This window comes from Coregonus lavaretus, assembly GCF_964263955.1.
Source record: "Coregonus lavaretus genome assembly, chromosome: 40".
NCBI lineage: Eukaryota > Metazoa > Chordata > Actinopteri > Salmoniformes > Salmonidae > Coregonus > Coregonus lavaretus.
Genome location: NC_140027.1, coordinates 12502881 through 12529932, shown reverse-complemented (window position 1 = coordinate 12529932; position 27052 = coordinate 12502881). Strand labels below are relative to the sequence as shown.

The 27052-nt window shown below is 44.0% G+C and overlaps 1 protein-coding gene across 1 annotated transcript in view; it reads right to left on the bottom strand.

Moving 5' to 3' along the window:
• Positions 1–16912, bottom strand: part of LOC311113388 (cilia- and flagella-associated protein 58-like) — a gene marked incomplete at both ends in the record, with an annotated part of 33264 nt that extends 16352 nt beyond the window's left edge. The window contains 13 exons of the mRNA XM_084156592.1: positions 3195–3418; positions 3911–4051; positions 4425–4571; positions 4701–4862; positions 7109–7300; positions 7687–7769; positions 9644–9803; positions 10330–10467; positions 10676–10870; positions 11361–11517; positions 15254–15402; positions 15657–15938; positions 16907–16912. Of these exons, the coding sequence (XP_084012718.1) occupies positions 3195–3418; positions 3911–4051; positions 4425–4571; positions 4701–4862; positions 7109–7300; positions 7687–7769; positions 9644–9803; positions 10330–10467; positions 10676–10870; positions 11361–11517; positions 15254–15402; positions 15657–15938; positions 16907–16912 (2036 nt within the window). The remainder of the gene's footprint in view (positions 1–3194; positions 3419–3910; positions 4052–4424; positions 4572–4700; positions 4863–7108; positions 7301–7686; positions 7770–9643; positions 9804–10329; positions 10468–10675; positions 10871–11360; positions 11518–15253; positions 15403–15656; positions 15939–16906) is intronic.
• Between the last annotated feature and the right edge of the window lie 10140 nt (positions 16913–27052).

Below are 27052 nucleotides of genomic sequence, written 5' to 3'. Positions count from 1 at the left end.
CACATCGGCTACGGAGAGCGTGATCACATAGTCGTCCGGAACAGCTGGTGCTCTCATGCATGCTTCAGTGTTGCTTGCCTCGAAGCGAGCATAGAAGTGGTTTAGCTCGTCTGGTAGGCTTGTGTCACTGGGCAGCTCGCGGCTGTGCTTCCCTTTGTAGTCTGTAATAGTTTTCAAGCCCTGCCACATCCGACGAGCGTCAGAGCCAGTGTAGTATGATTCAATCTTAGACCTGTATTGACTCTTTGCCTGTTTGATGGTTCGTCGGAGGTCATAGCGGGATTTCTTATAAGCGTCCGGGTTAGAGTCCCGTTCCTTGAAAGCGGCAGCTCTACCCTTTAGCTCAGTGCGGATGTTTCCTGTAATCCATGGCTTCTGGTTGGGGTATGTACGTACGGTCACTGTGGGGACGACATCATCGATGCACTTATTGATGAAGCCAGTGACTGATGTGGTGTACTCCTCAATGCTGTCTGAAGAATCCCGGAACATGTTCCAGTCTGTGCTAGCAAAACAGTCCTGTAGCTTAGCATCTGCGTCATCTGACCACTTTTTTATTAGCCGAATCACTGGTGCTTCCTGCTTCAGTTTTTGCTTATAAGCAGGAATCAGGAGGATAGAGTTATGGTCAGATTTGCCAAATGGAGGGCGAGGGAGAGCTTTGTATGCGTCTCTGTGTGTGGAGTAAAGGTGGTCTAGAGTTTTTTCCCCTCTGGTTGCACATTTAACATGCTGGTAGAAATTAGGTAGAACGGATTTAAGTTTCCCTGCATTAAAGTCCCCTGCTACTAGGAGCGCTGCATCTGGATGAGCGTTTTCCTGTTGATTAATGGCCTTGTACAACTCATTCAGTGCAATCTTAATGCCAGCATTGGTTTGTGGTGGTAAATAGACAGCTATGAAAAATATAGATGAAAACTCTCTTGGTAAATAGTGTGGTATACAGCTTATCATAAGATACTCTACCTCAGGCGAACAAAACCTTGAGACTTCCTTAGTATTTGATTTTGTGCACCAGCTGTTGTTTACAAATATACAGAGACCGCCACCCCTCGTCTTACCCGAGTCTGCCGTTCTGTCCTGCCGATGTAGCGTATAGCCTGCTAGCTGAATGTTATCATTGTCGTCGTTCAGCCACGACTCCGTGAAACATAAGATATTACAGTTTTTAATGTCCCGTTGGTAGGATAACCGTAATCTTAAATCGTCCATTTTATTCTCCAAAGCTTGAACGTTGGCTAATAGGATTGATGGGAGAGGCAGTTTACTCGTTCGCCGTCGGATCCACCCGGATCTGCGTCCACGATATCTCCGTCTCTTCCTCACGCGAATGACGGGGATCTGGGCCTTGTCGGGAGTCTGTAGAATATCCTTCGCGAACGCCTCGTTGAAGAAAAAGTGTTCGTCCAACGCGAGGTGAGTAATCGCTGTCCTGATATCCAGAAGCTCTCTTTGGTTATAAGAGACGATGGCAGAAACATTATGTACAAAATAAATTACAAATAACGCGGAAAAACACACATAATAGTACAATTGGTTAGAGGGCTGTAAAACGGCAGCCATCTTCTTCCGGCGCTGTTCTGTTCAATTCAATGTTTTGTTCATGGCAGATGTCCAGCAAATGCCACTATGGTAACCTTTTGTGGGTTGCCGATAGTGGATGAGACAGCAATGTAAACTGAGCAATGCAGAAATAGTCCTGCTGCACAGATCTGTGCACTTTTGCACCACAAAAACAATTAAAATAATGAAATAATGTAAAACAAAAGGTTATTAAGAATAGTGCATCATTTACAGAAATGGATTATGATTTCAGTGCGCTGCTCTCTTTGAACGGTGTTCGGTACTAACTTGAAATATACTTATTCCTGTCACTATATAAGAACTTATTGATTACGTTACATGTATGATAACTGTTTATGTTCTGTGTCAATGAAGTGTGAATAAGGAATGTGTATGGAAAGTTACTGAGGGAGACGAAGGGCAACAGTTAGTCTTTGATAAAGCAGGCCAGCTACAGAACTAGGGAGGAGCGAGGAATTCGGCTCGAGGTCAAGTCAACAGAAGAAGTGAGTAGAAACCTCTGGGAGGGGAGCCAGAGGGGCCCACCCCAACGACCCTCCTTCTACAGTCATATCTCACACACTTCCACTTCCATGCCTACGAAGGTTCTAGCATCAAGCAGGGCCATGACTACACCAGTTGAGAGGAACCAATTAAGTTCCTGCCTAGCAACATAGATGTATTGGCTGTCAAGATGTGCCAGTCTCCCGAGTGGCGCAGTGGTTTAAGGCACTGCATCGCAGTGCTAGCTGTGCCACTAGAGATCCTGGTTTGAATCCAGGCTCTGTCGTAGCCGGCCGCGACCGGGAGACCCATGGGGCGGCGTGCAATTGGCCCAGCGTCGTCCAGGGTAGGGGAGGGAATGGCCGGCAGGGATGTAGCTCAGTTGATAGAGCATGGCGTTTGCAACGCCAGGGTTGTGGGTTCGATTCCCACAGGGGGTATGAAAAAAAAATAATGTATGCACTAACTGTAAGTCGCTCTGGATAAGAGCGTCTGCTAAATGACTAAAATGTAAAATGTCAATGTAAGATGTGTAAGGAGTTGACCCTGCCTAGTAGGAGGTTATAAATATATGTGCTTGTATCGTCATATCTTGTCTTAGCAGCTGTATGACCCAGTGTGGTTTAATAAATCTAGCTTTCTTCAGAGTCCAACTGGAATTTCTACCAGAATCTTAGAACCTAACAGCGGTTAAAGGAAAACTCCAACCAAAATCTATATTTTGGAATATGTTTCATCATATGCTGCAAAATGCATCATACGGGGATGATTTCTGTATTTTGAAAGTTACATATCTTGAAAAATGTATTGCTGATAAGCAAAACATTATTATGTCAACAATGGACTAATGAAACAAATACTAAAATATAGTTTTGGGGTGGAATTTTCCTTTAATCATACTGGTAGCCACCAGCTGCAAAACCAAAGTACTGGATAAATTGGTTATACATTAATTCAGTATGACTTTGGGTGCTAGACGTTCAGGGCAGGGTCTCGATCTTTCTCTGTTTCCCTATGTCCCCCCTTCTCTCTGTCTACATCAGCTTCTCCCTCCCTCTCTGTCTCGCCGGCTCACTTTCTTGCTGTCTTACACTTACTCCCTCTCTCTCTTCCTCTCTCAATCCCACCTTAAGTCTTCCACGTTAGCCACAGTCTTGGCCAGGATGCCCTTCTCCCGTCTGAGTTTCTTGATCTCCATTTTGAGGAGGCGGATGTCCTCCACCCTCTGGTTGTACTGGATCTCTCCCTTGTTCAGCATGGACTGCTGGATCTTGATCTTCTCGTAGAGGAGGGCCAGCTCGTCGTTTCGTCGCACCAGCTGAGTGCCCAGGATGTCTCGCTCGCTGATCACCTACACGACGGTGATGGCAAAAGAGCAAACAACAAAAACCCCAGGTTACTTTGATCAAAGACTACAAAAATCCATGTATAAATCAAATAAAAATGTGATATTGTGATAATGTGTATGATTATTTTCCATCTAAATGGATACTGGTAGATGACCTGCTAAATGACCTGCTATTTCCTAGAAAGTCTTGAAAAAAGATGAATGGTGGTGACAACATACCATAGCATGCTCAATATTTCTACTTGGTCTCATCCATTCAAATACAAACCTCATTAGAAATAAATGAAACCCATGTGATGTGAGACTGCAACGGCATGACAGATCTGCTGGCTGATGACAACATCTCTGTCCATCCCAGGCCACTACGGGAAGGGCCTGCCCCTTTATTAAAATCAGCACTATTTTATCACTATGACAGTACTATTTGTCTCTTTGAATGGGCAGTGAGTTCTCAGTGAAAGCAGGGAGCCACCTTTCCACCCCTCTGGATCTTACCTGATCCAATTCTTTCTTCTGTCTGAGCCGCTCAGCATCTGCGTCGGCTATGATCTTGAGCAGCTTTCTCTCCTCGGCCTCCTGATTGTCGATAAACTGCTTCGTCTCCTGAGCCTGCTGCTTCATCTTCTGGAGTTCGGCCTATAGGAGGAATGGAAAGACGGCCTTCACTTCATCAAACTGGTTTTAATTGTGCCATTTGAAAATGAGGTAAATGAGGGGAGGCTAGCCTTTTAGGGCAGCCAGGTAAAGAAAAAGAAAACAGACTTTGGGCCTTGGTCAAAAGTAGTGCACTATAATAAGGTGCCATTTGGCAGGATGGGTGTCATGCTGGTGGGGAGTGTGTCACACTGATGTGATTGAACGAGCTAAAGCAGGTTGGTGTTAATATTTGAGTAAAACAAAATGCTGAATTACAACCATCCTTTCTCTCATGACTAGTTACACCAATGGGTTCCCAGCCTAAAAAGTACATTTGCACAGTAGCCACAGTGAGCACAGCATAGTAAATTACCTTCAGAGCCTCCTTCTCTTTCTCCACTCGCTGGAACTCCAGGTGCTCCTTGACTAGGGCAGACTCTTTGCCGTTGATCTCCTCCCTTAGCTGGTCAATCTGATGGTTCATGATCTTCAGTTTCCTCTTCATCTCTGTGATCTCATCCTGAAAGAGAGGGTGGAGAGTGAGTGAGTGAGTGAGTGAATGACTGAGTGGGTGAGCAAGCGAGCGAGTAGACTGACCAATCACCCGCCTGCCTACACAACTGACTGACTGATCATATGTAAATCCAACCTGGGCTTCGATGAGGTTCTTGCTGTAGAGGTTCCGATCAGATCGGACGGCCTCGTAGAGGTTCTGCTGCTGTTTGAGCTTGGTCTCTGCCTCTGCAATCTTCTTCTTGTCCTCAAAGATCTGCATCTCCCTCATTTTAATGTCCTCCATGTGTTGGAGCACCTGTGGAAGAAAGGGAACGAGGGAACAGAGGATCATCCCAAGAGGGGGTTTAGTTTGGGACTTAATAGAAGACTTGGGCTTACGTAACCAGAAGCTGATAGCTAGCTGTTTATATAACACAACCTAGACACAATACCGGCATGCTGTAGTCCTAAATGATATACTGCAATGTTCAAATTAAGTTCCTTACCATTTTCTCCACCTCATCAACATATGTAAAGATGCTTTGTCTGTTGCAACACATGTCGCATATCACATTATCTCATCTGCAATGTTCAAATGGAGTTCCCTCCCATTTTCTCTGCTTCATCAACATTAATGCTAGTACTACATTACTGGTACATTACCGGTCCTCTGTAGCTCAATTGGTAGAGCATGGCGCTTGTAACGCCAGGGTAGTGGGTTCGATCCCCGGAACCACCCATATGTAAAAATGTATGCACGCATGACTGTAAGTCGCTTTGGATAAAAGCGTCTGCTAAATGGCATATTATATTATTATTAACTAAGCCTAAATCCCTGGGGCTGAATGTATCCAACGTGGATTTAAGATCAGCTATGCCCTTTAGATCACAATGAATACGATTACATGGACAGGGGAGACCTGCCAGCACTCTGGGGGCCTCATTGATAAGCGTTGTGTAAATTTCACATTAAATATCTGCTTAACCCCTTTCTGAAAATAATGCGTACTTATAAAAATATTGAGATTTATAAACCTGCCATAAGCCACACATACGCATGTTTCTCACTATAAATCAGCCCCGTCCTGAAACTATGCGCATGTGAATTAGCATTATTTATTCGCCTGGAAAACGCCCTTCATTCACCTTTTATGGTGATAAATAACAACCCTATTTGCTGTATAATAAGTATATTGAAATTAAGCCATTACAGTTTCACCAAACAAAAGCAATGGCACATTTTATCAAATGTTTTGGAGGTGTTGCCACAATGTTTTAATCTTCTGCTGTGACATTTGCTGTATTGGGCAAAGGACTGTGACAGTTTCTGAAAGAAATAAACCATGACAAATTGTTGTGGACCTGTTAGCAGAACATTTTAATTCAACAATGTTTTGCATGGACTTTTTCCCGCAACCTAAATATGCTGCACTGTCCTTAATTCTGAAACAGTGTCTACTCGAGACATTTTTAATTACAGTATTCAAACCACAGAACTAGAATGAGATTATATTTAATGATTCAGACGTCCAGTAGTAGCCTACACACCTCAACGGAAAATATGAACTGTCTGTTCTACTGTCTGCTTTTGAAACCCGAGGCGCAACATCGTGAGACTTCCGGGAACGCTTGCGAAACAGACCAAACAAACCAGGCCGGGGTTTGGGAAGTCAATGAGAGAAGTGAAATAATCTTCCTTAGTTGTTCATTTTCTCAAAATCTAAAGGCACAACCTAGATTCAAGCCAATGTCTTTAGTTGAACATGTTACTACTTCAACCTCGTGAACATGACAATCTGACACATTTTCATTTTCGTCAAAAACAACTTTATATTGAAGGAGTACCTTTGATTTGATGGACTGCACATGCGCAGTTCGACCGTTAGACCCGATAACGTGTTTCTACGCATGAGTTTAACTAGCCAACGTCGCCTTGACATAGCCTACAAGCGTGATCTGGGATTTCTGTTGGAGAAACAGTTTCTTCCTATCTTCATACTGTACTGTCTTTGTCGTTACTAACCTATAGAAGTACGAGATATCATACCCGTTCACAGGGATGGCTAAATCTTGAAACTCCTTTTGTCACCACAGATTTAAGAAAAACAGCTTTAATTGCTTGATTTTGTCTCCCCTGCCTAAATAAAGGTTAGATAATTCCTATTTATAATTTTAGATTGCAACGATAAAATCAATAGATGTTCGCTCTTCTTACTAACAACAAATAGCTGCATTTGTTTTGTCATTATGTTTTCCTGTTGTTGCTGTTTTATGAATAGCGTGTCATCCTAACCATTCCTCATTTGCATAAAGTACTTACTTGCCTGCTCGCAATGCAATAATTACTAGAAGTAACAAGAAGTAGTGCATTTGCAGGGTCTGAACTTTGCGTGGAGGTAAGCACATTCTCCAGGCAAGTTCAGTTTTTATAAATGCAGTGAAAACTGGTGCATGTTTTGTTTTGCAGGGAAAATGTTATATTTTGTACATACACAGCGTTTATAAATGAGGCCCCTGGTCTCTCCACCCATCCTTGAGTTATCTTAGTGCACCTTGACCTGCCTTGTGTGTGAGGTCGCTGGCCTCGTTGATATAGCGGTCACGCTCCTTCTCTAGCTGGTAGATGATCTTGCGCTGCTTCTGGGCCTCGTCGCGGTAGTTCATGATCTCCTGGTCCAGGTTCTTCTTGGACTGCTCATGGAGCTTCACTACATTCAGCTGCTTCTCCGTGGCATTGGCTGCCTTGACCATGTTCTACAATGTACACACACACATGTGCATGCCAACACACACAAAACAAACCAATAAACAGACACACACACACACAGACACAAATGTACATGCACAAACACACACTTTCACAATGGGTTGTGAGCAGATGAGAGTGTGTTTGGTGCACATTAGTCACATTAAGAGGTGTCTAATGAAAGAAATCATGCAAAACAAGACCCGCAAATAATGAAACAACATAGGCTATACACATAATGTCATGTAGCATTGGGTGCTGGCAATGCCGGGGTTGTCGATTTGATTTCTGCATGGGGTACATACTGGATGTGTGTTACTGTCAATGTTGACAGTTCTGCAAGTTGCTTTAGATAAAAGTGTCTGCTAAATTATATTATTCTCTGCATACATACCTTGTTCAGGATGTCTCTTTCCCGCATCAGTTCATCAATGCCTTTCTTGTCAATCTCCATCTGCTTTTTGGAGGACTCCATTTCTGTTCACAACACAAGGTTCATGTTCATGTTGTTTTTGAGTGAGAGAGAATGATAGACATTCTGTATGCACAATTGATGTACCTTGCACACAAACCCCACCACAATGTAACCACTACATTTCATATTTTCTGAGTTACTAAAAGATAAGGAAAAATGGCATCTTCCTGTCAAAAAGAGTGCTTTTGACAGTGAAGAGTGGAACAGAGCAGAGGAGTGTTTAAGTGTCAACCCAGATATTTGTGTGTGTCTCCCGGCATACACTACCGTTCAAAAGTTTGGGGTCACTTAGAAATGTCCTTGTTTTTGAAAGAAAAGCATTTTTGTTGTCCATTAAAATAACATCAAATTGATCAGAAATACAGTGTAGACATTGTTAATGTTGTAAATGGCTATTGTAGCTGGAAACGGCTGATTTTTTATGGAATATCTACATAGGCATACAGAGGCCCATTATCAGCAACCATCAGTCCTGTGTTCCAATGGCACGTTGTGTTTGCTAATCCAGGTTTATCATTTTAAAAGGCTAATTGATCATTAGAAAACCCTTTTGTAATTATATTAGCACAGCTGAAAACTTTTGTGCTGATTAAAGAAGCAATAAAACTGGCCTTCTTGGGACTAGTTGAGTATCTGGAGCATCAGCAATTGTGGGTTCGATTACAGGATCAAAATGGCCAGAAACAAATAACTTTCTTCTGAAACTCATCAGTCTATTCTTGTTCTGAGAAATGAAGGCTATTCCATGCGAGAAATTGCCAAGAAACTGAAGATCTCGTACAACACTGTGTCCTACTCCCTTCACAGAACAGCGCAAACTGGCTCTAACCAGCATAGAAAGAGGAGTGGGATGCCCTGGTGCACAACTGAGCAAGAGGACAAATACATTAGAGGGTCTAGTTTGAGAAACAGACGCCTCACAGGTCCTCAACTGGCAGCTTGATTAAATAGTACCCACAAAACACCAGTCTCAACGTCAACAGTGAAGAGGCGACTCCGGGATGCTGAACTAGGCAATCAGCATCCCGGAGTCGCCTCTTCACTGTTGACGTTGAGACTGGTGTTTTGCGGGTACTATTTAATAACATAATTGCAAAAGGATTTTCTAATGATCAATTAGCCTTTTAAAATGATAAACTTGGATTAGCAAACACAACGTGCCATTGGAACACAGGGCTGATGGTTGCCGATAATGGGCCTCTGTACGCCTATGTAGATATTCCATAAAAAAATCAGCCGTTTCCAGCTACAATAGCCATTTACAACATTAACAATGTCTACACTCTATTTCTGATCAATTTGATGTTATTTTAATGGACAAAATTTTTTATTTTCTTTCGAAAACAAGGACATTTCTAAGTGACCCCAAACTTTTGAACGGTAGTGTACATTTGTGCGGGCATGTGTATTAGTGTTTGTTTAGTTCTGCGTGTGTGTGCATGTTGAAATCAAATCAAATGTTATTTGTCACGTGCCGAATACAACAGGTGTAGACTTTACCGTGAAACGCTTGCTTACGAGCCCTTCCCAAAGATGCAGAGTAAAAAATAAAATAAATAGTAACACAAGAGGAATAAAATACACAAGAATGGAGCTATATACAGGAAGTACCAGTACCAGATCAATGTGCAGGGGTATTTGAGGTAGAAGTAGATATGTACATGAAGGCAGGGTAAAGCATCAGGATATATAATAATAAAACAAAGAACAGAGTAGCAGCAGCATATGATGAGTGTAAAAGTGTGTGTATGTGTGTGTATATGTGGGTGCGTGTGCATGTGTTATGAGTGTGTGTGCACATGTAGTGCATGTGAATGTGTGTGGGTTTAGTGCGAGAGTGTCAGTGTAGTTAGTGTGTGTGTGAGTGTATCCTTGCCTCTCTCCAGGCCAGCGATCTGGTTTTTCAGCATGTCCCTCTGCTGCTCCACTTCCAACTTCTGATCCTCCGTCTGTCGGAACTTCCGCTGAGTGGCCTCTCTCATCTTTGTTAGTTTGGCAATCTCCTGACGCATCTGATTCACCTCCTCCTCCTTCACCTGAGGAGGGGTGAACAAAAGGAGGGAGGAAGAGAAAGAGAAAGAGGAAGAAGAGCGAGAGAAAGAGAGAGGGGGTGGGGGGTCAGAGAGGGAGGGAGAGCGAGAGAGAATAGGTATTTATTGTGTTGCTGTCATTAGGGCTCCTGTCCAATTTTCATTGTCTCTCTGATAACAGTTCAGGAAGAGGCCACTCCATTCTTTTTTCCCTCCCTTCTCTCTCTCCCTGTCCAAGAAATTTGATTTAATTTGATTACGATTGAAAAGGCAACACTGATTCTAGATAAGCACTCCTACTTTGCCACTCTTTGCGAATATGGGCCCATATGCGCTGACATGCAATGGTTTGCGAAAAACTGCCAAAAAACAACCATGGGGTCCCATGATTAAAATATGGTTTTACTGGCATGATGTTTTGATCAACAATAGGCAGCACTTTGTGAGGGCTCTCTATGGATGTCCGTCATCTGTGGAGCTTCTCTCACACATGCACATGCACACAAACACACTGGGTGTTTGTGGGCTTTACCTTTAGGTCAGATGCCCTTTGTTGAGTGTCGAGGGAGAGCTGCTCCATACTCAGGGCATTCTGTTCATTCTCCTGCTGGAGTTTGGTGTTTCTCACTTGCAGTTGCTCCAGCTCCTTTGTGGCCCGCTCATTGAGAATCTGTGAGGGGACAAACGGCACAAATCAAATCCCACATTAAATCTAAACCCCCTACAGCATACATGTAAAAGTTGTATTCCATGCGTGTACGACTGGCACCGTCTCTCAAGTTGGTGCTCATCTGTGAAAAGATTGGAGGATGAAGGGGAAGGGAGAGGACCGGTGTACAGGGAGGGTGTAACGTCATCCCCCCTGGTCACGGCCTCACCTTCTGCTCCCGCAGCTGCTGCTCCAGCCTCTGCTGCTCCTCTTTGCTGCGCTGGCTCTGCAGGTTCAGCACTTTGATGTCCGACTGCTTGGCTTCCAGGTCCGTGTGTAGCTGCTTCACTTCCTTCTCCAGCTTCTCCTTCCGCCGTGTCTCCCGCGAGCACTCGTTCTGACGGACTTGGATGTCTTGCTGGAGCTGTGGTGGACAGGATACAGGATCAAAACGATGTCGTTAGTAGCAAGTATTCCAGGAGATAGCGGGCACTGGAGTGTACTTACTATATGCTAAGGCCCCAGTCAATTTATGACTGGATGTGCCAAGACTTGTGGACACACTGTCCAGCAAATAAAGCGTACTGGTTTATTTGCAACCGAATGGGAATGAGGACTGAAATGATAAACAATTACAGTCAGGTTCCAGACAACTACCAAGTGTATGGCCATAATACCTACCTAATAACTAATGCCCTACCTGCCAGTTAAGTGACGTTAAAGCAAACGCGCAATATTTTTAAAAAAATTTGATGTTTAAGATGTAATGCTACATTTAAAAAAAATCCTATTGAGTTCTCTGTTCAACCAAGAACACGTTTTTTTTGGTTTATACTTGTTCAATTTGTTGTCATTAAGTTGATTAACAATAAACACCTATAAATGTAAATGGTGATGTTGAGTGTCTGCATTACCTGAGATATGGTTTCCATTGCCTTTTCTTTTTGAACCTCCATCTCTTGTTGACTGGCGGTGGCCTTTGTTAGATTATTTCGCAGAGTCACCACTTCCGTAAGCAGTTCATCTCTTTCTTTGGTTAGTTCCTCTTTGATTTTCAGCAGATCGTTCACACTGAAAAACAAATGAGCTTTCAGTTAAAACTTCTCTAATGTTATCTTTATCTAGAGATGTAGGCAGTGCTTAATTTGTAGGCTGAGGCTGCTGATCCGTAGGTATCCGCCCCTTCCCGTCACCCTGGATCCTGCTGGAAAGATCCATATCATGTTCTGCGCATGTGTTTCCTTACCTCTACTTTACGCACCCATTTTTGTGGTCACCCTCCCTTCACATTTCTCATTGCCAATCATGAATAATAATTCTTCAAGTTTTACCGGTGAAACGTCCATGCAGCATCTACATGCCAACCATTTGATGTCGATCAGTTTCATGGGAATATGCATTTAGATCTTCTTAGTTATGTACAGGGTTGTTTCGAATTTTGTACAGTGAGAGAACCTGTGTTTTGTTTCAATCAAAGCACATGTTTTGCATAGTGGCGCGCTGTCACGCCCTGGCTCTGGGGACTCTTTAATGTTGAGCCAGGGTGTGTAGGTTCTATGTTATAGTTTTCTAGGTTTCTGTTCTAGATCGTTGTATTTCTATGTTGGCCAGGGTGGTTCCCAATCAGAGGCAGCTGATTCTCGTTGTTTCTGATTGGGAACCATACTTAGGCAGCCTGTTGGCACTAGTTATTTGTGGGATCTTGATCCGTAAGGTTTGTGTTTAACCCTAGGACTTCACGTATCGTTTATTGTTTTGGTTCGTTGTGTGTACACTAATAAAAGTATGTAAGCCTATCACGCTGCGCCTTGGTCCGCTTCATCATGTGTCAACGATCGTGACAGAAGATCCCACCAAAGGAGGACCAAGCAGCGTATCCAGGAACAGACAGCCTGGACTTGGGAGGAGATCCTGGACGGGAAGGGATCCTGGACTTGGGAAGAGATCCAGGCCGGAATGGATCGCCGTCCTTGGGAGGAGACTGTGGAGGCGCGCTACAGAGAGGAGCAGCGACAACGCAGTGGGTACCGGCCGAGGAGGAAGCCCGAGAGACAGCCCCAATAAAAAAATGTTGGGGGGCTAAAAGGGCAGGCTCCGTGTTATGCGGAGCCACGTACTGTGCCGCGAGTGTTCCGGCACAGTCCTGTACGTCCTGTGCTAGCACCACGCACGTGTCGTGCTAAGGTGGGCATGCAGCCAGGACGGAGTGTGCCGGCTCAACGCTCGTGGCCTCCAGTACCCCTCCTCGGTCCCGTATATCCTGCACCAGTGCCACGTGCTGTAGCGCCAGTACGAGTGCACAGCCCTGTACGTCCTGTGCTGATGCCTCACACATATTGTGTGGAAGTAGGCATTCAGCCAGGACGGGTTGTGTCAGCTCTCCGCTCCAGACCTCCAGTCCGCCTCCACAGTCCGGCCCGGCCCGTTCCGGCTCCCAGCACCAAGCCTATGGTGCGTGTTCTCAGTCCAGCCCGGCCTGTTCCTGCTCCCTGCACCAAGCCAGTGGTGCGCGTCGCCAGCCCGGTCCGGCCTGTTCCTGACCCTCGCACCAAGCCTGTGGTGCGCGTCGCCAGCCCGGTCCGGCCTGTTCCTCGCACCAAGGCTGTGGTGCGCGTCGCCAGCCCGGTCCGGCCTGTTCCTGTTCCCCGCACCAAGCCTGTGGTGCGCGTCGCCAGCCCGGTTCGGCCTGTTCCTGTTCCCCGCACCAAGCCTGTGGTGCGCGTCGCCAGCCCGGTCCGGCCCGTTCCTGCTCCCCGTACCAAGCCAGTGGTGCGCGTCGCCAGCCCGGTCCCGCCCATTCCTGCTCCCCGCACCAAGCCAGTTGTGCGCGTCGTCAGCCCGGTCCGGCCCGTTCCTGCTCCCCGCACCAAGCCAGTGGTGCGCGTCGCCAGCCCGGTCCGGCCCGTTCCTGCTCCCCGCACCAAGCCAGTGGTGCGCGTCGCCAGCCCGGTCCGGCCCGTTCCTGCTCCCCGCATCAAGCCAGTGGTGCGCGTCGTCAGCCCGGTCCGGCCCGTTCCTGCTCCCCGCACCAAGCCAGTGGTGCGCGTCGTCAGCCCGGTCCGGCCCGTTCCTGCTCCCCGCACCAAGCCAGTGGTGCACGTCGTCAGTCCGGCACGGCCCGTGCCTGCTCCACCGGTGTCCAGTTCAGCTCCGGCCAGCGGGACCAGACCAGGGGCGCTACGGGGGGGTAGAAAGAGAGTGGTGGTCACGCCCGGAGCCGGATCCGCCTCCGAGGCAGAATGTCCACCCGGCCCCTCTCCTGTTGTGTTTGGTTGGCGCGGTCGCAGTCCGCGCCTTTGGGGGGGGGGGTACTGTCACGCCTTGGCTCTGGGGACTCTTTAATGTTGAGCCAGGGTGTGTAGGTTCTATGTTATAGTTTTCTAGGTTTCTGTTCTAGATCGTTGTATTTCTATGTTGGCCAGGGTGGTTCCCAATCAGAGGCAGCTGATTCTCGTTGTCTCTGATTGGGAACGAACCATACTTAGGCAGCCTGTTGGCACTAGTTATTTGTGGGATCTTGATCCGTAAGGTTTGTGTTTAACCCTAGGACTTCACGTATCGTTTATTGTTTTGGTTCGTTGTGTGTACACTAATAAAAGTATGTACGCCTATCACGCTGCGCCTTGGTCCGCTTCATCATGTGTCAACGATCGTGACACGCGCGCAGTTGAGCTGTGGCCATATAAGAGAGAAATGCGACCATTCGCACCATCATCCTAAAATCACTTACAGTAACTTTATACTATGCTATTATATTTGGTTCTGTTATGTATAATACTACCATTATGTGATCTTGTAGATATTGATTCAGCTTTGATCTAACTTGATCAAACAAGCACCATTCGCCTGAGTAGCCTGTTCTCTACGAGTAGAGAAGAGACTGTGCGTAAGTAGAGATTCCTGCACATGCGTAGGAGCTTCGGGATCTTTAGTCATTGAGAAGAAAGGTCCAGTAAAAGTCGGATCCGTAGCCTATAAATCGGGACGTGCCGAAACTCAAAGTGAGCATGAGAGGGGGTGATCTGGGGGGCTCGGAAGTACTGAAATGCATGGGGGGGGGGGGGGGGGGGGGTTCACCTTTTTAATAAATCAGTGCATTTGCATAGTGGCATAGAGTAGCCTAGAGCAGAAGCGTTTCTAGGACTTGCACACAAAAATGTCCTTTTATAAACGCATTTCATGCAATTCTACATCTTTTTTTTTATATACCACATAAATTACCGATATGACAGGGTACTCTGACATTGACAAACTGAGATCAATAAAAACTAAGATAGGCTAGTGAATGTGCACTCACCAGTGATGGCCGATGCGCTCGTGCCATTATATCTCAAGATACTTTGTAAAACAGTGTAGTTCGCCTACAGATTCATTATAGTGAATTTGTATTTGAATTGGAATAGTTACATTACTGCCTATTTTATATTTTGATGAAGTGGAGAGATGGAGAGAGAGTTGCAGGCTCATGTCTATCAGAGCAGAGAGAGATTGAGATCACAGAAATCTCATTGTAGTTCTGTGAGAGATAGGCTACAGGTGCATGCTTCGCTCTCTCACCACAGCAATGGCCAAGGGTTGGTCTCAAAATATAGGCTACAATGTGGCGCAAACTTAAACCCGGACCTAGCCCAACCCGAATCAATTCTCAGAATATCAAGTGCAGGCTGAAAATCTAAATTTAGGTGCCGGATCCTGTTCAAATTAAGCACTGTATGTAGGCCTTGAGGTATGACAATAATCTCTAGTGAATTGGTCAATTCAAAGGAAGTGGACAATGTACAGTGCGAGTGTGCACAACTCAACTCACCCATGTTCTTGACCCACAGACAAACCAGCTCCTTGTTCAACAAGTTTTGTTAGATTTGAAATGTCATGTTTCAATGTTTGAATTGTCTCTTTTGCTCTGAGCTCTTTATCGTGGGCTGCATCAACCATTTTCCAAGCCTTTTCTATTTCCTAAAAGAAAAAAAAGTGTTCAATACACTTTTGTATGGCCATAATACTATGACAAATCTGGGACATGTTGAAATAAGGCACAGTTCTAAAACAATGCTCTATTCTGCTCAAAATGAAGAGTGTGAATATTTGTACTGCATAATACCCTACATGCGCTTATTGCCAACACTAATGACAACCTTCACCCTAACTTTAGGCTGTAGGCTTATTAAACATCTATGCAGCTACTCATGTTTTCACCATTAAGGGCCTACCTTCTTCAGAGAAGTTATAGTCGTTTGATCTTCCTGGGACAACTTCAGTGCAGTAGCAACTTTTACTGAATTGGACACTATCTCTGCATTCAGCTCCCTGCATTTTGTCATCAGCCTCTTCTCACTCTCATGGGACTTCTTTAGGGCGTTGGTCAGTTTCTCATATTCAACCCGGAATTTGTCCAGGCTCTTGTCTCCCACCAACTCATTGAGAACCTCCTGGAACTCCTTCTCCAGTGATTCAAAACTGTTCTCATCTGCTTCTGGCTTCTGACCTTTATCCTGGGAAAGGACACACAAACTGTAATCAAGCACTTGTCAAATCTGAGAGAGTAAGCTAATTGCAAGGTCCTGAAAGGGACACTTTATGTGCTCTGTATGGTTTCACTCCTGCAATAACTACTGCAACTGATCTGTTTTCTATTCATCTTATGTGTATCTGTTGCAGTTGATCTTGTTTCTTGCCCTGACTGTACTATACATTTCCCGATTGTGACAATAAAGATTGATTGATAACTGTCACAAGTTACTATAGGCCTACTATAGAAATGCAGTGACATGAAGAAAAATGACTTGACAGTTCTGGAACGTTAACGTTAACATACTGCAAGCCCCGATCAGTATCTATCTACCTGTGCGTTAGAGACCTCTCGCCCAGAAAGCTCTGACTCAAACTCCCATTCACCAGCTCTGAAAGCGTTTTAATGTCAAAAGACGTTAGTCGTTGATCACCAAATATGGAGTTTCGCTGAGCATCTATCTTCATTTACTCCCGTTACGGCCGGTATGTACTGTCATTGGATGTGCCGAATAGGCATTGTTTGCCAATTTTTATTTATAACTTTTTTTGGAAGTACATACCGGCCTTAAATTAATATAGTTGCTCCATATTTGGCGATTAACGAACGTATTTTGACATAGGCGGAAAGCTTGCAGAGCTGCCGCTGGTGAATGGAGTTTGAATCGGATTGGGAGCTTTCTGTACAGTACTGTAGAGCCCTATCTCATCCAACGCCACGGACGGTCAGTCACGATACAGTAGGTGACTGACTATTCACTAGGCACCAACCAGACGAGAGAAAACGGACTGAAGTTTTCCAACAAGAAAGGCTTGTGTTTGTTATCCTTTGCTAAACGTTTTGCTGCGGTGTCCACTAATGAATACTACCCAGAGGTAGCACCTGTTGCTTTTGGCAAAACAAAACGTAACGTTAGCTATCTAGCTAGCTATACAAACCAGCACAACTTACCTCCATGTTTCCTGTCCTGTTAGTCAAACGCGCTTAGTTATAATACACAAGATTGTAATTTCCAAAATGTCTGCACCTCATTTGTTAACCAGCTAACAGCTGGCTAGCTCCAGTAGCTAGCTAGCCCTCTTCATGTTGTTCATTCATACACTCCAAGGAAACGCGTCCCGTTACCAGGCAACGACTGCCAGTTCTCTGGGTTCGCGCGGGTGAGGCATGAATATGATGACTTGAGCCTGCCCTGGGACAAAATTACTTTAATACGTTTCAACTAACTTCACCTTGTATTATCAACATTTGTTGTTAGAAACATCAATATGCACTCATTATAGATTAGAAATATATGTTTTTTACCGTGGTAAAAAGTTGATTTGATATTCAATATTCGCCGGACATTCGGACCTTCAAAGTTACAGACCTCAGGTTAGGCTCTTTATGAAGGAAAAAAAAGTGTACAACATTGCTCAGGTCTTGTTTTCGATTCTGAACCGAGCTTCTTATCACATGGCTACGGTGTAGGCAGCCTACAGCACGGTCGATGCAACTATACTGAACAAAAATATTAACACAACATGCAACAATTTCAAAGATTTCACTGAGTTACAGTTCAATTAAGGAAATCAGTCAATTGAAATAAATTAATTAGGCCCTAATCTATGGATTTCACATGACTGGGAATACAGATATGCATCTGTTGGTCACAGATACCTTATAAGAAAAAGGTAGGGGCGTGGATCATAAAACAAAGTCAGTTTCTGGTGTGACCACCATTTGCCTCATGCAGCTTAACACATCTCCTTTGCATAGAGTTGATCAGGATGTTGATTGTCGGCGTGGCTGATTTGAGTAAGACATTTAAGCATGTTAACTCTGGCCACACCCAGATGAGCACAAACATGATGGAACGCCCCTTTTACCCCGAGTGCATAAAAAGCCTTGTGACGAAATTCATCTCAGACCAGCAGACGTGAGGCAAGAGCCTAAAGTTGCAAATGGTTTAATTTCTACCAGACCAGTAAGCCCCACTGCTTAAAATGGTTGACACTCTACAAGACCAGCAGAAGTGAAGCGTGAGCTAAACGTTGCAAATGGAGAAACTCTGAAACTCTCAACCTCTACACAAGGTGAAGAATAAGACAATGCACTAGACCAGGGTTCTTCAATTCCGGTCCTGGAGGGCCGAAACACCTCTGTTTTTCATCCTCTCCTTCAAATCAGGGGCTAATTCAGACCTGGGACACCAGGTGAGTGCAATTAACTACCAGGTAGAAATAAAAAACAGAAGTGTTTCGGCCCTCCAGGACCGGAATTGAAGAACCCTGCACTAGACCTTATCATTTCAGTCTGCAGCTGGCATGTATAGTCATCTAGAGAACTTTCACTAAAGACAAGAGAGAGGAGAGGACAATCCCTCTCAGACAACCGCTGGTACATCTGAAGTATCCATTCTAACCACAACTATGACCAGAAACTCTACGAAGGACATTGAGATCTCTGGTGGGCAAACCAGAGTCCTACATCATCAACTCAACTATCGAGGACAGCAACACGTAAATACATGTTGCATTTCTAATCCGAATTAGCAATTATTAAGGTGCATAAGTATTATGATTACTGTGAGCGTAGTTTCCAAAGTAACTACGATAATTTGAATCTATGTCTGTATTATTTAGCTAGTTAGTAAATAAATAATTAAGCCAATTTGTTTATTGCTGATTCATCAATAAGGTTAGGGTTCTTGCATGTTCAAGGATTATGCAACGTTCAGAATGAGACTGATAAGAGGTAATTCTTTGATAAGTGGCTGTTATCGATATATAACATATATATATATATATATATATATATATTCTAAGAGTTTAATTCGGGAGATGGTAACTCGTTAAACAACTTATTCCGTGGTGCCCCAAATTCCTAATGAGTTAATTGTTACATGATTAATTTAATCGAGTGACAATTCAACATAGTTAGGTGATTCGATAAATAACAGTCATACATTAAAGTAAGTCACATCACAACACATGACTGGGTGGCCACGCACGCCTCCAACTCAATCATCAAGTTTGCAGACGACACAACAGTAGTAGGCCTGATTACCAACAATGACGAGACAGCCTACAGGGAGGAGACGAGGGCCCTGGGAGAGCGGTGCCAGGAAAATAACCTTTCACTCAACGTCAACAAAACAAAGGAGCTGATCGTGGACTTCAGGAAACAGCAGAGGAATCACGCCCCTATCCACATAGACGGGACTGCAGTGGAGAAGGTGGAAAGCTTAAAGTTCCTCGGTGTACACATCACTAACGATCTGAAATGGTCCACCCACACAGTGTGTGGAGGCTGAAGAAATTTGGCTTGGCCCCTAAAACCCTCACAAACTTTTACAGATGCACAATTGAGAGCATCCTGTCGGGCTGTATCACCGCCTGGTATGGCAACTGCACCGCCCGCAACCGCAGGGCTCTCCAGAGGGTGGTGCGGTCTGCCCTACGCATCACCGGGGGCAAACCACCTGCCCTCCAGGACACCTACAGCACCCGATGTCACAGGAAGGCCAAAAAAGATAATCAACGACATCAACCACCTGAGCCACGGCCTGTTCACCCCACTATCATCCAGAAGGTGCATCAAAGCTGGGACCGAGAGACTGAAAAACAGTTTCTAGCTCAAGGCCATCAGACTGTTAAATAGCCATCACTAGCCGCCTTCCACACTGTTACACAATCCTGCACCTTAGAGGCTGCTGCCCTATATACATAGACTTGGAATCACTGGCCACTTTAATAATGTTTACATACTGCTTTACTCATCTCATATGTATATACTGTATTCTATTCTACTGTATTTTAGTCAATGCCACTCCGACATTGCTCAATTTAATATTTATATATTTCTTAATTCCATTCTTTTACCTTTAGATTTGTGTGTATTGTTGTGAATTGTTAGATACTACTGCACTGTTGGAGTTAAGAACACAAGCATTTCGCTACACCCGCAATAACATCTGCTAAATATGTGTATGTGACCAATAAAATCTGAAATTGCCATCGATAAAATGCAATTGTGTTTGTTGTCCGTAGCTTATGCCTGCCTGCCAATACCATAACCCCAACGCCACCATGGGGCACTCTGTTCACAACGTTGACATCAGCAAACCGCTTACCCACACAACACCATACACGTGGTCTTTGGTTGTGAGGCCGGTTGGGCATACTGCCAAATTCTCTAAAACGACGTTGGAAGCAGATTATGGTAGTGAAATGAACATTCAATTCTCTGAAAACAGCTCTGGTGGACATTCCTGCAGTCAGCATGTCAATTTTGCACGCTCCCTCAAAACTTGAGACATCTGTGGCATTGTGTTGTGTGACAAAACTGCACATTTTAGAGTGGCCTTTTATTGTCCCCAGCACAAGGTTTATCTGTGTAATGATCATGCTGTTTAATCAGCTTCTTGATATTCCACACCTGTCAAGTGGATGGATTATCTTGGCAAAGGAGAAATGCTCACTTACAGGGATGTAATCAAATGTGTGCACAAAATTTGAGAGAAATACCCTTTTTGTGCATATGGAAAATTTCTGGGATCTTTTATTTCAGGTCATGAAACATGGGACAAACACTTTACATGTTGAGTTTATATATATTTTTCAATGTAGTTAGGGATGGTCAACAAAGTGCAAGATCACAATATTTACATTTCAATAACTCTTTGACCACATCACCCAGGGCCGGCCCTAGCCTTTTGGGAGCGATTTGATTGTGGGGCTCCCCACCTCACGGGCAAAACATTTGAGTGGCCCCCCTCTTGACAGTGGAGAGAACATTTATAAAGGCCAAGTGCAGTGAAAAATGTGATTTTCCTGTGTTTTATATACAGTACCGTTCAAAAGTTTGGGGTCACTTAGAAATGTCCTTGTTTTCCATGAAAACATACATGAAATGAGTTTGAATAGGAAATATAGCAAAGTGCATAGGAAATGTAGTCATTGACAAGGTTAGAAATAATGATTTTGAATATAAATAATAATTGTGTCCTTCAAACTTTGCTTTCTTCAAAGAATCCTCCATTTGCAGCAATTACAGCCTTGCAGACCTTTGGCATTCTAGTTGTCAATTTGTTGAGGTAATCTGAAGAGATTTCACCCCATGCATCCTGAAGCACCTCCCACAAGTTGGATTGGCTTGATGGGCACTTCTTACGTACCATACAGTCAAGCTGCTCCCACAACAGCTCAATAGGGTTGAGATCGGGTGACCGTGCTGGCCACTCCATTATAGACAGAATACCAGCTGACTGCTTCTTCCCTAAATAGTTCTTGCATAGTTTGGAGCTGTGCTTTGGGTCATTGTCCTGTTGTAGGAGGAAATTGGCTCCAACCAAGCGCCGTCCACGGCATTGCAAAATGGAGTGATAGCCTTCCTTCTTCAAGATCCCTTTTACCCTGTACAAATCTCCCACTTTACCACCACCAAAGCACCCCCAGACCATCACATTGCCTCCACCATGCTTGACAGATGGCATCAAGCACTCCTCCAACATCTTTTCATTTGGTCTGCGTTTCACAAATGTTCTTCTTTGTGATCCGAACACCTCAAACTTCGATTCATCTGTCCATAACACCTTTTTCCAATCTTCCTCTGTCCAGTGTCTGTGTTATTTTGCCCATCTAAATATTTTATTTTTATTGGCCAGTATGAGATATGGCTTTTTCTTTGCAACTCTGCCTAGAAGGTCAGCATCCCAGAGTCGCCTCTTCACTGTTGACGTTGAGAGTGGGGTTTTGCGGGTACTATTTAATCAAGCTGCCAGTTGAGGATCTGTGAGGCGTCTGTTTTTCAAACTAGACACTAATGTATTTGTCCTCTTGCTCAGTTGTGCACCAGGGCCTCCCACTCCTCTTTCTATTCTGGTTAGAGCCAGTTTGCGCTGTTCTGTGAAGGGAGTAGTACACAGCGTTGTATGAGATCTTCCATTTCTTGGCAATTTCTCGCATGGAATAGCCTTAATTTCTCAGAACAAGAATAGACTAACGAGTTTCAGAAGAAAGTTATTTGTTTCTGGCCATTTTGACCCTGTAATCAAACCCACAATTGCTGATGCTCCAGATACTCAACTAGTATCAAGAAGGCCAGTTTTATTGCTTCTTTAATCAGCACAACAGTTTTCAGCTGCTGTGCTAACATATAATTGCAAAAGGGTTTTCTAATGATCAATTAGCCTTTTTAAAATGATAAACTTGGATTAGCAAACACAAGATATTCCATTGAAAAAATCAGCCGTTTCCAGCTACAATAGCCATTTAAAACATTAACAATTTCAACACTGTATTTCTGATCAATTTGATGTTATTTTAATTGGACAAAAAAATGGCTTTACTTTCGAAAACAAAGACATTTCTAAGTGACCCCAAACTTTTGAAGGGTAGTGTATATTTCCACACTATGAGGTTAGAATAATATTGTGAAAATGATGATAATTCCCTTTTAGTGTGAGAAATGCCTGAAATTTGACATCACCAGGCGGTAAATTAGTTAATAATTGCTCTTTCCATTTTAATGGAAAACACAGTAAGGTACTTAATAGTTACACAGAAATGATTTGATATTGATATAAAAATGGCTGCATTGGACCGTTAAGTTTTACAGCAAATGTCCTGCTATTCTACACATTTTGCCATGTGGGGTAGAGAAAATATTGCAGTTTTAAAGCAAGTTTTCTGCAATTCTACACATTTTGCCATGGGGCTCTTTGCAGTTGTAAAGCTAATTTCCTGAAATTCTACACATAATATGATATCTGAGTAAGAGTGAGTAACAAATTAAATGGGGCCCCCCTGGAGGTCAGGGTCCCTGGGCACATGCTCTTCGTGCCCGGTCGGTAATTCGGCCATGATTACTACAAGTTTAGATAGCTGGCTAGACTAACTTACTAATTCATATTTTTTTTAGCAGACATGGGCTAATTAAGTGACTGATGCACAACCAAATTTTGAAATGTCACCTTGTGTATTCTACTATTCTAACCTTAAACAGTAAGTTGAGACCCCGACTGAGTTTTGAGAAAAAAAAAGCTTTTTGGGGGCCACGGTTCCTAAGTGACCGCTTATTTCGCTTATGACTATTGCCAGCCCTGACATCGCCTAGAAACTTCAAACCAACTTTAAACTGTTCAGAAGGGAGGGACACATTATGCACATCCTTTGTTCTTATTATGGTTTTAAATTGTTATTGCTCCACCATGTGACCTAGACAACTCAAATCAAATTTGGATAAAAAAAAATGTTTTGTCATTTAGCAGACATTCTTATCCAGAGCGACTTACAGTTAGTGAGAGTATACATTTTTTCATTTTTTTTCATTTTCTGTTTATTTCTTTATATGTGTATATATATATATATATATATATATATATATATATTTACATTTACATTTTAGTCATTTAGCAGACGCTCTTATCCAGAGCGACTTACAGTTAGTGAGTGCATACATTATTTTATTTTATTTTTCATACTGGCCCCCTGTGGGAATTGAACCCACAACCCTGGCGTTGCAAACGCCATGCTCTACCAACTGAGCTACATCCCTGCCGGCCATTCCCTCCCCTACCCTGGACGACGCTGGGCCAATTCTGCGCCGCCCCATGGGTTTCCCGGTCGCGGCCGGCTACGACAGAGCCTGGATACGAACCAGGATCTCTAGTGGCACAGCTAGCACTGCGATGCAGTGCCTTAGACCACTGCGCCACTCGGGAAACTATATATATTTTATATTTGTTTTTTCATTTATATATTTTTTCATTAAAAAAAAAATACTGGCCATTCTGCAGTGATACGCCATCCCATCTGGTTTTTGCTTAGTGGGACTGTCATTTTTCAACAGGACAATGACCCAACACACCTCCAGGTTGTGTAAGGACTATTTGACCAAGAAGGAGAGTGATGGAGTTCTGCATCAGATGACCTGGCCTCCACAATCACCCGAGCTCAACCCAATTGAGATGGTTTGGGATGATTTGGACCGCAGAGTGAAGGAAAAGCAGCCAACAAGTGCTCTGCATATGTCGGAACTCCTTCAAGACCATTGGAAAAGCATTCCTCATGAAGCTGGTTGAGAGAATGCCAAGTGTGTGCAAAGCTGTCATCAAGGCTAAGGGTGGCTACTTTGAAGAATCTCAAATATAAAATATATTTTGATTTGTTTAACACTTTTTGGGTTACTACATGATTCCATATGTGTTATTTCATAGTAAAAATTTCTTCAATGGCCGCCCGGCTAAAATGAGCAATCGGGGGATAAGGGCCTTGGTCAGGGAGGTGACGAAGAACCCGATGATCACTCTGACAGAGCTCCAGAGTTCCTCTGTAGAGATGGGAGAACCTTCCAGAAGTACAACCATCTCTGCAGTACTCCACCAATCAGGCCTTTATGTGGCCAGATGGAGCCACTCCTCAGTAAAAGGCACATGACAGCCTGCTTGGTGTTTGTCAAACGGCACTTAAAGGACTCTCAGACCATGAGAAACAAGATTCTCTGGTCTGATGAAACCAAGATTGAACTCTTTGGCCTGAATGCCAAGCGTCACGTCTGGAGGAAACCTGGCACCATCCCTACTGTGAAGCATGGTGGTGGCAGCATCATGCTGTGGGGATGTTTTTCAGCGGCAGGGGCTGGGAGACTAGTCAGGATCAAGGGAAAGATGAACGAAGCAAAGTACAGAGAGATCATTGATGAAAACCTGCTCCAGAGTGCTCAGGACCTCAGACTTGGGCGAAGGTTCACCTTGCAACAGGACAATAACTCTAAGCACACAGGCAAGACAACACAGGAGTGCCTTTGGGACAAGTCTCTGAATGTCCTTGAGGGGCCCAGCCAGAGCCCGGACTTGAACCCGATCTAACATCTCTGGAGAGACCTGAAAATAGCTGTGCAGCGACGCTCCCCATCCAACATGTCAGAGCTTGAGTGGGTCTGCAGAGGAGAATCGGAGAAACTCCCCAAGTACAGATGTGCCAAGCTTGTAGCATCATACCCAAGAAGACTCGAGGCTGTAATCTCTGCCAAAGGTGCTTCAATAAAGTACTGAGTAAAGGGTCTGAATACTTATGTAAATGTGATATCAGTTATTTATTTTTAATACATTTCTAACAATTTCTAAAAACCTGTTTTTGCTTTGTCATTATGGGGTATTGTGTGGTGATCGATTAGGGGAAAAAAACATTTAATCAATTTTAGAATAAGGCTGTAACGTAACAAAATGTGGAAAAAGTCAAGGGGTCTGAATACTTTCCGAATGCACTGTATTGTAAAGTATTTTTTTGGTCTGTAATGTCTTTTTCGTTATTTGTCGGACCCCAGTTAGAGTAGCTGTCGCCATTGGCATCGGCTAATGGGGATCCTAATAAATCAAATAAACGGTGCATGTGGAGGATGCATACAAGGTCATGTGGATGGAGAAGGTTTGAATTGGGGAGGGGGATTCTTATGACATTGCCAGCAGTATGAATATCCAAAAGACAAGGGCTGTAGCTTTCAAATAATGTAACTTTAAATTTTCTGCTGCCTCTTCCTTGGGTCCAAACAAGATTAAGGTATTTACGTCACAAAAACATCTAAATGAAACAGTACATACATTCAACACATTATTACACCACTACTCTACCTCTACATATCTACAATACAAATTGTATAATACAACATAACAATGTACGCGTGTGTGTTAGCGTGTGTGTGTATGCTTGTGTGTGTGCCTGTATGTGTCTCTTCACAGTTCGCGTTGTTCCATAAGGTGTAGTTTTAAATTAAACATTTTAAACCTGATTTTACTGTTTGGAATATAGTTCCATGTAGTCATGGCTCTATGTAGTAGTGTGTGTTTCCCAGAGTCTGTTCTGGACTTGGACTGTAAAGAAACCCCTGATGTCATGTCTTGTTGGGCATGCATGGGTATCTGAGCTGTGTGCTAGTCGCTTGAAAGCCTCTGCACAGGCAGCATAATGATCGTGGACTTCAGGAAACAGCGGAGGGTGCACTCCCCTATCCACATCGACGGGACCGCAGTGGAGAAGGTGGAAAGCTTCAAGTTCCTTGGCGTACACATCACTGACAAACAGAAAGGGTCCACCCACACAGACAGTGTGGTGAAGAAGGCGCAACAGAGCCTCTTCAACCTCAGGAGGCTGAAGAAATTTGGCTTGGCACCTACAACCCTCACAAACTTTTACAGATGCACAATTGAGAGCATCCTGTCGGGCTGTATAACTGCCAGGTACGGCAACTGCACCGCCCGCAACCGCAGGGCTCTCCAGAGGGTGGTGCGGTCTGCCCAACACATTACCGTGGGCAAACTACCCGCCCTCCAGGACACCTACAGCACCCGATGTCACAGGAAGGCCAAAAAGATCATCAAGGACATCAACCACCCAAGCCACTGCATGTTCACCCCGCTATCATCCAGAAGGCGAAGTCAGTACAGGTGCATCAAAGCATGGGACTGAGAGACTGAAAAACAGCTTCTATCTCAAGGCCATCAGACTGTTAAATAGCCATCACTAGCACATTAGAGGCTGCTGCCTATAGACATAGACTAGAAATCACTGGCCACTTTAAGAAATAGAACACTAGTCACTTTAATAATGTTCACATAGCTTGCATTACTCTCTCTCCTTGGTGAGGATCAAAGGTGCCAGATAGCCAGACCCCCCCCCCCCCCCCACCATCTCTCCCACAGGAGAGGAGAGGGGGGGAGTTGGGCCGGTTTTATGACTTAACAGTTTGCAGAAACTCTCCCTCTGGCTCTCTAGTATGGTAAGACTGAAATCTCTTTGTTATAGAGAGAGTTTTGCCGCCAAAATATTTTTCTCCAAAAGATTGGACATTGGAACATTATTTCTGACGTCCAAATGTTTGGAATGGTTGGTGGGGATCTAAAGAATAATCATGTCATATTGTTTATTATTTTGTGATGTCATTAAGGACGGTATCAAGAAAAACTGTAACTCGGAAAGTGTACATATTCTATCTATCAAGTTTACATCTAAATGTTGTATAAATAAATGATTAAGTGTGAGAGTATTTTGGTGAAGATAGGAATGTGATTTTAGTCTTCTAATGAGATAATAGTTTTTCATATAAACTACGCACAGT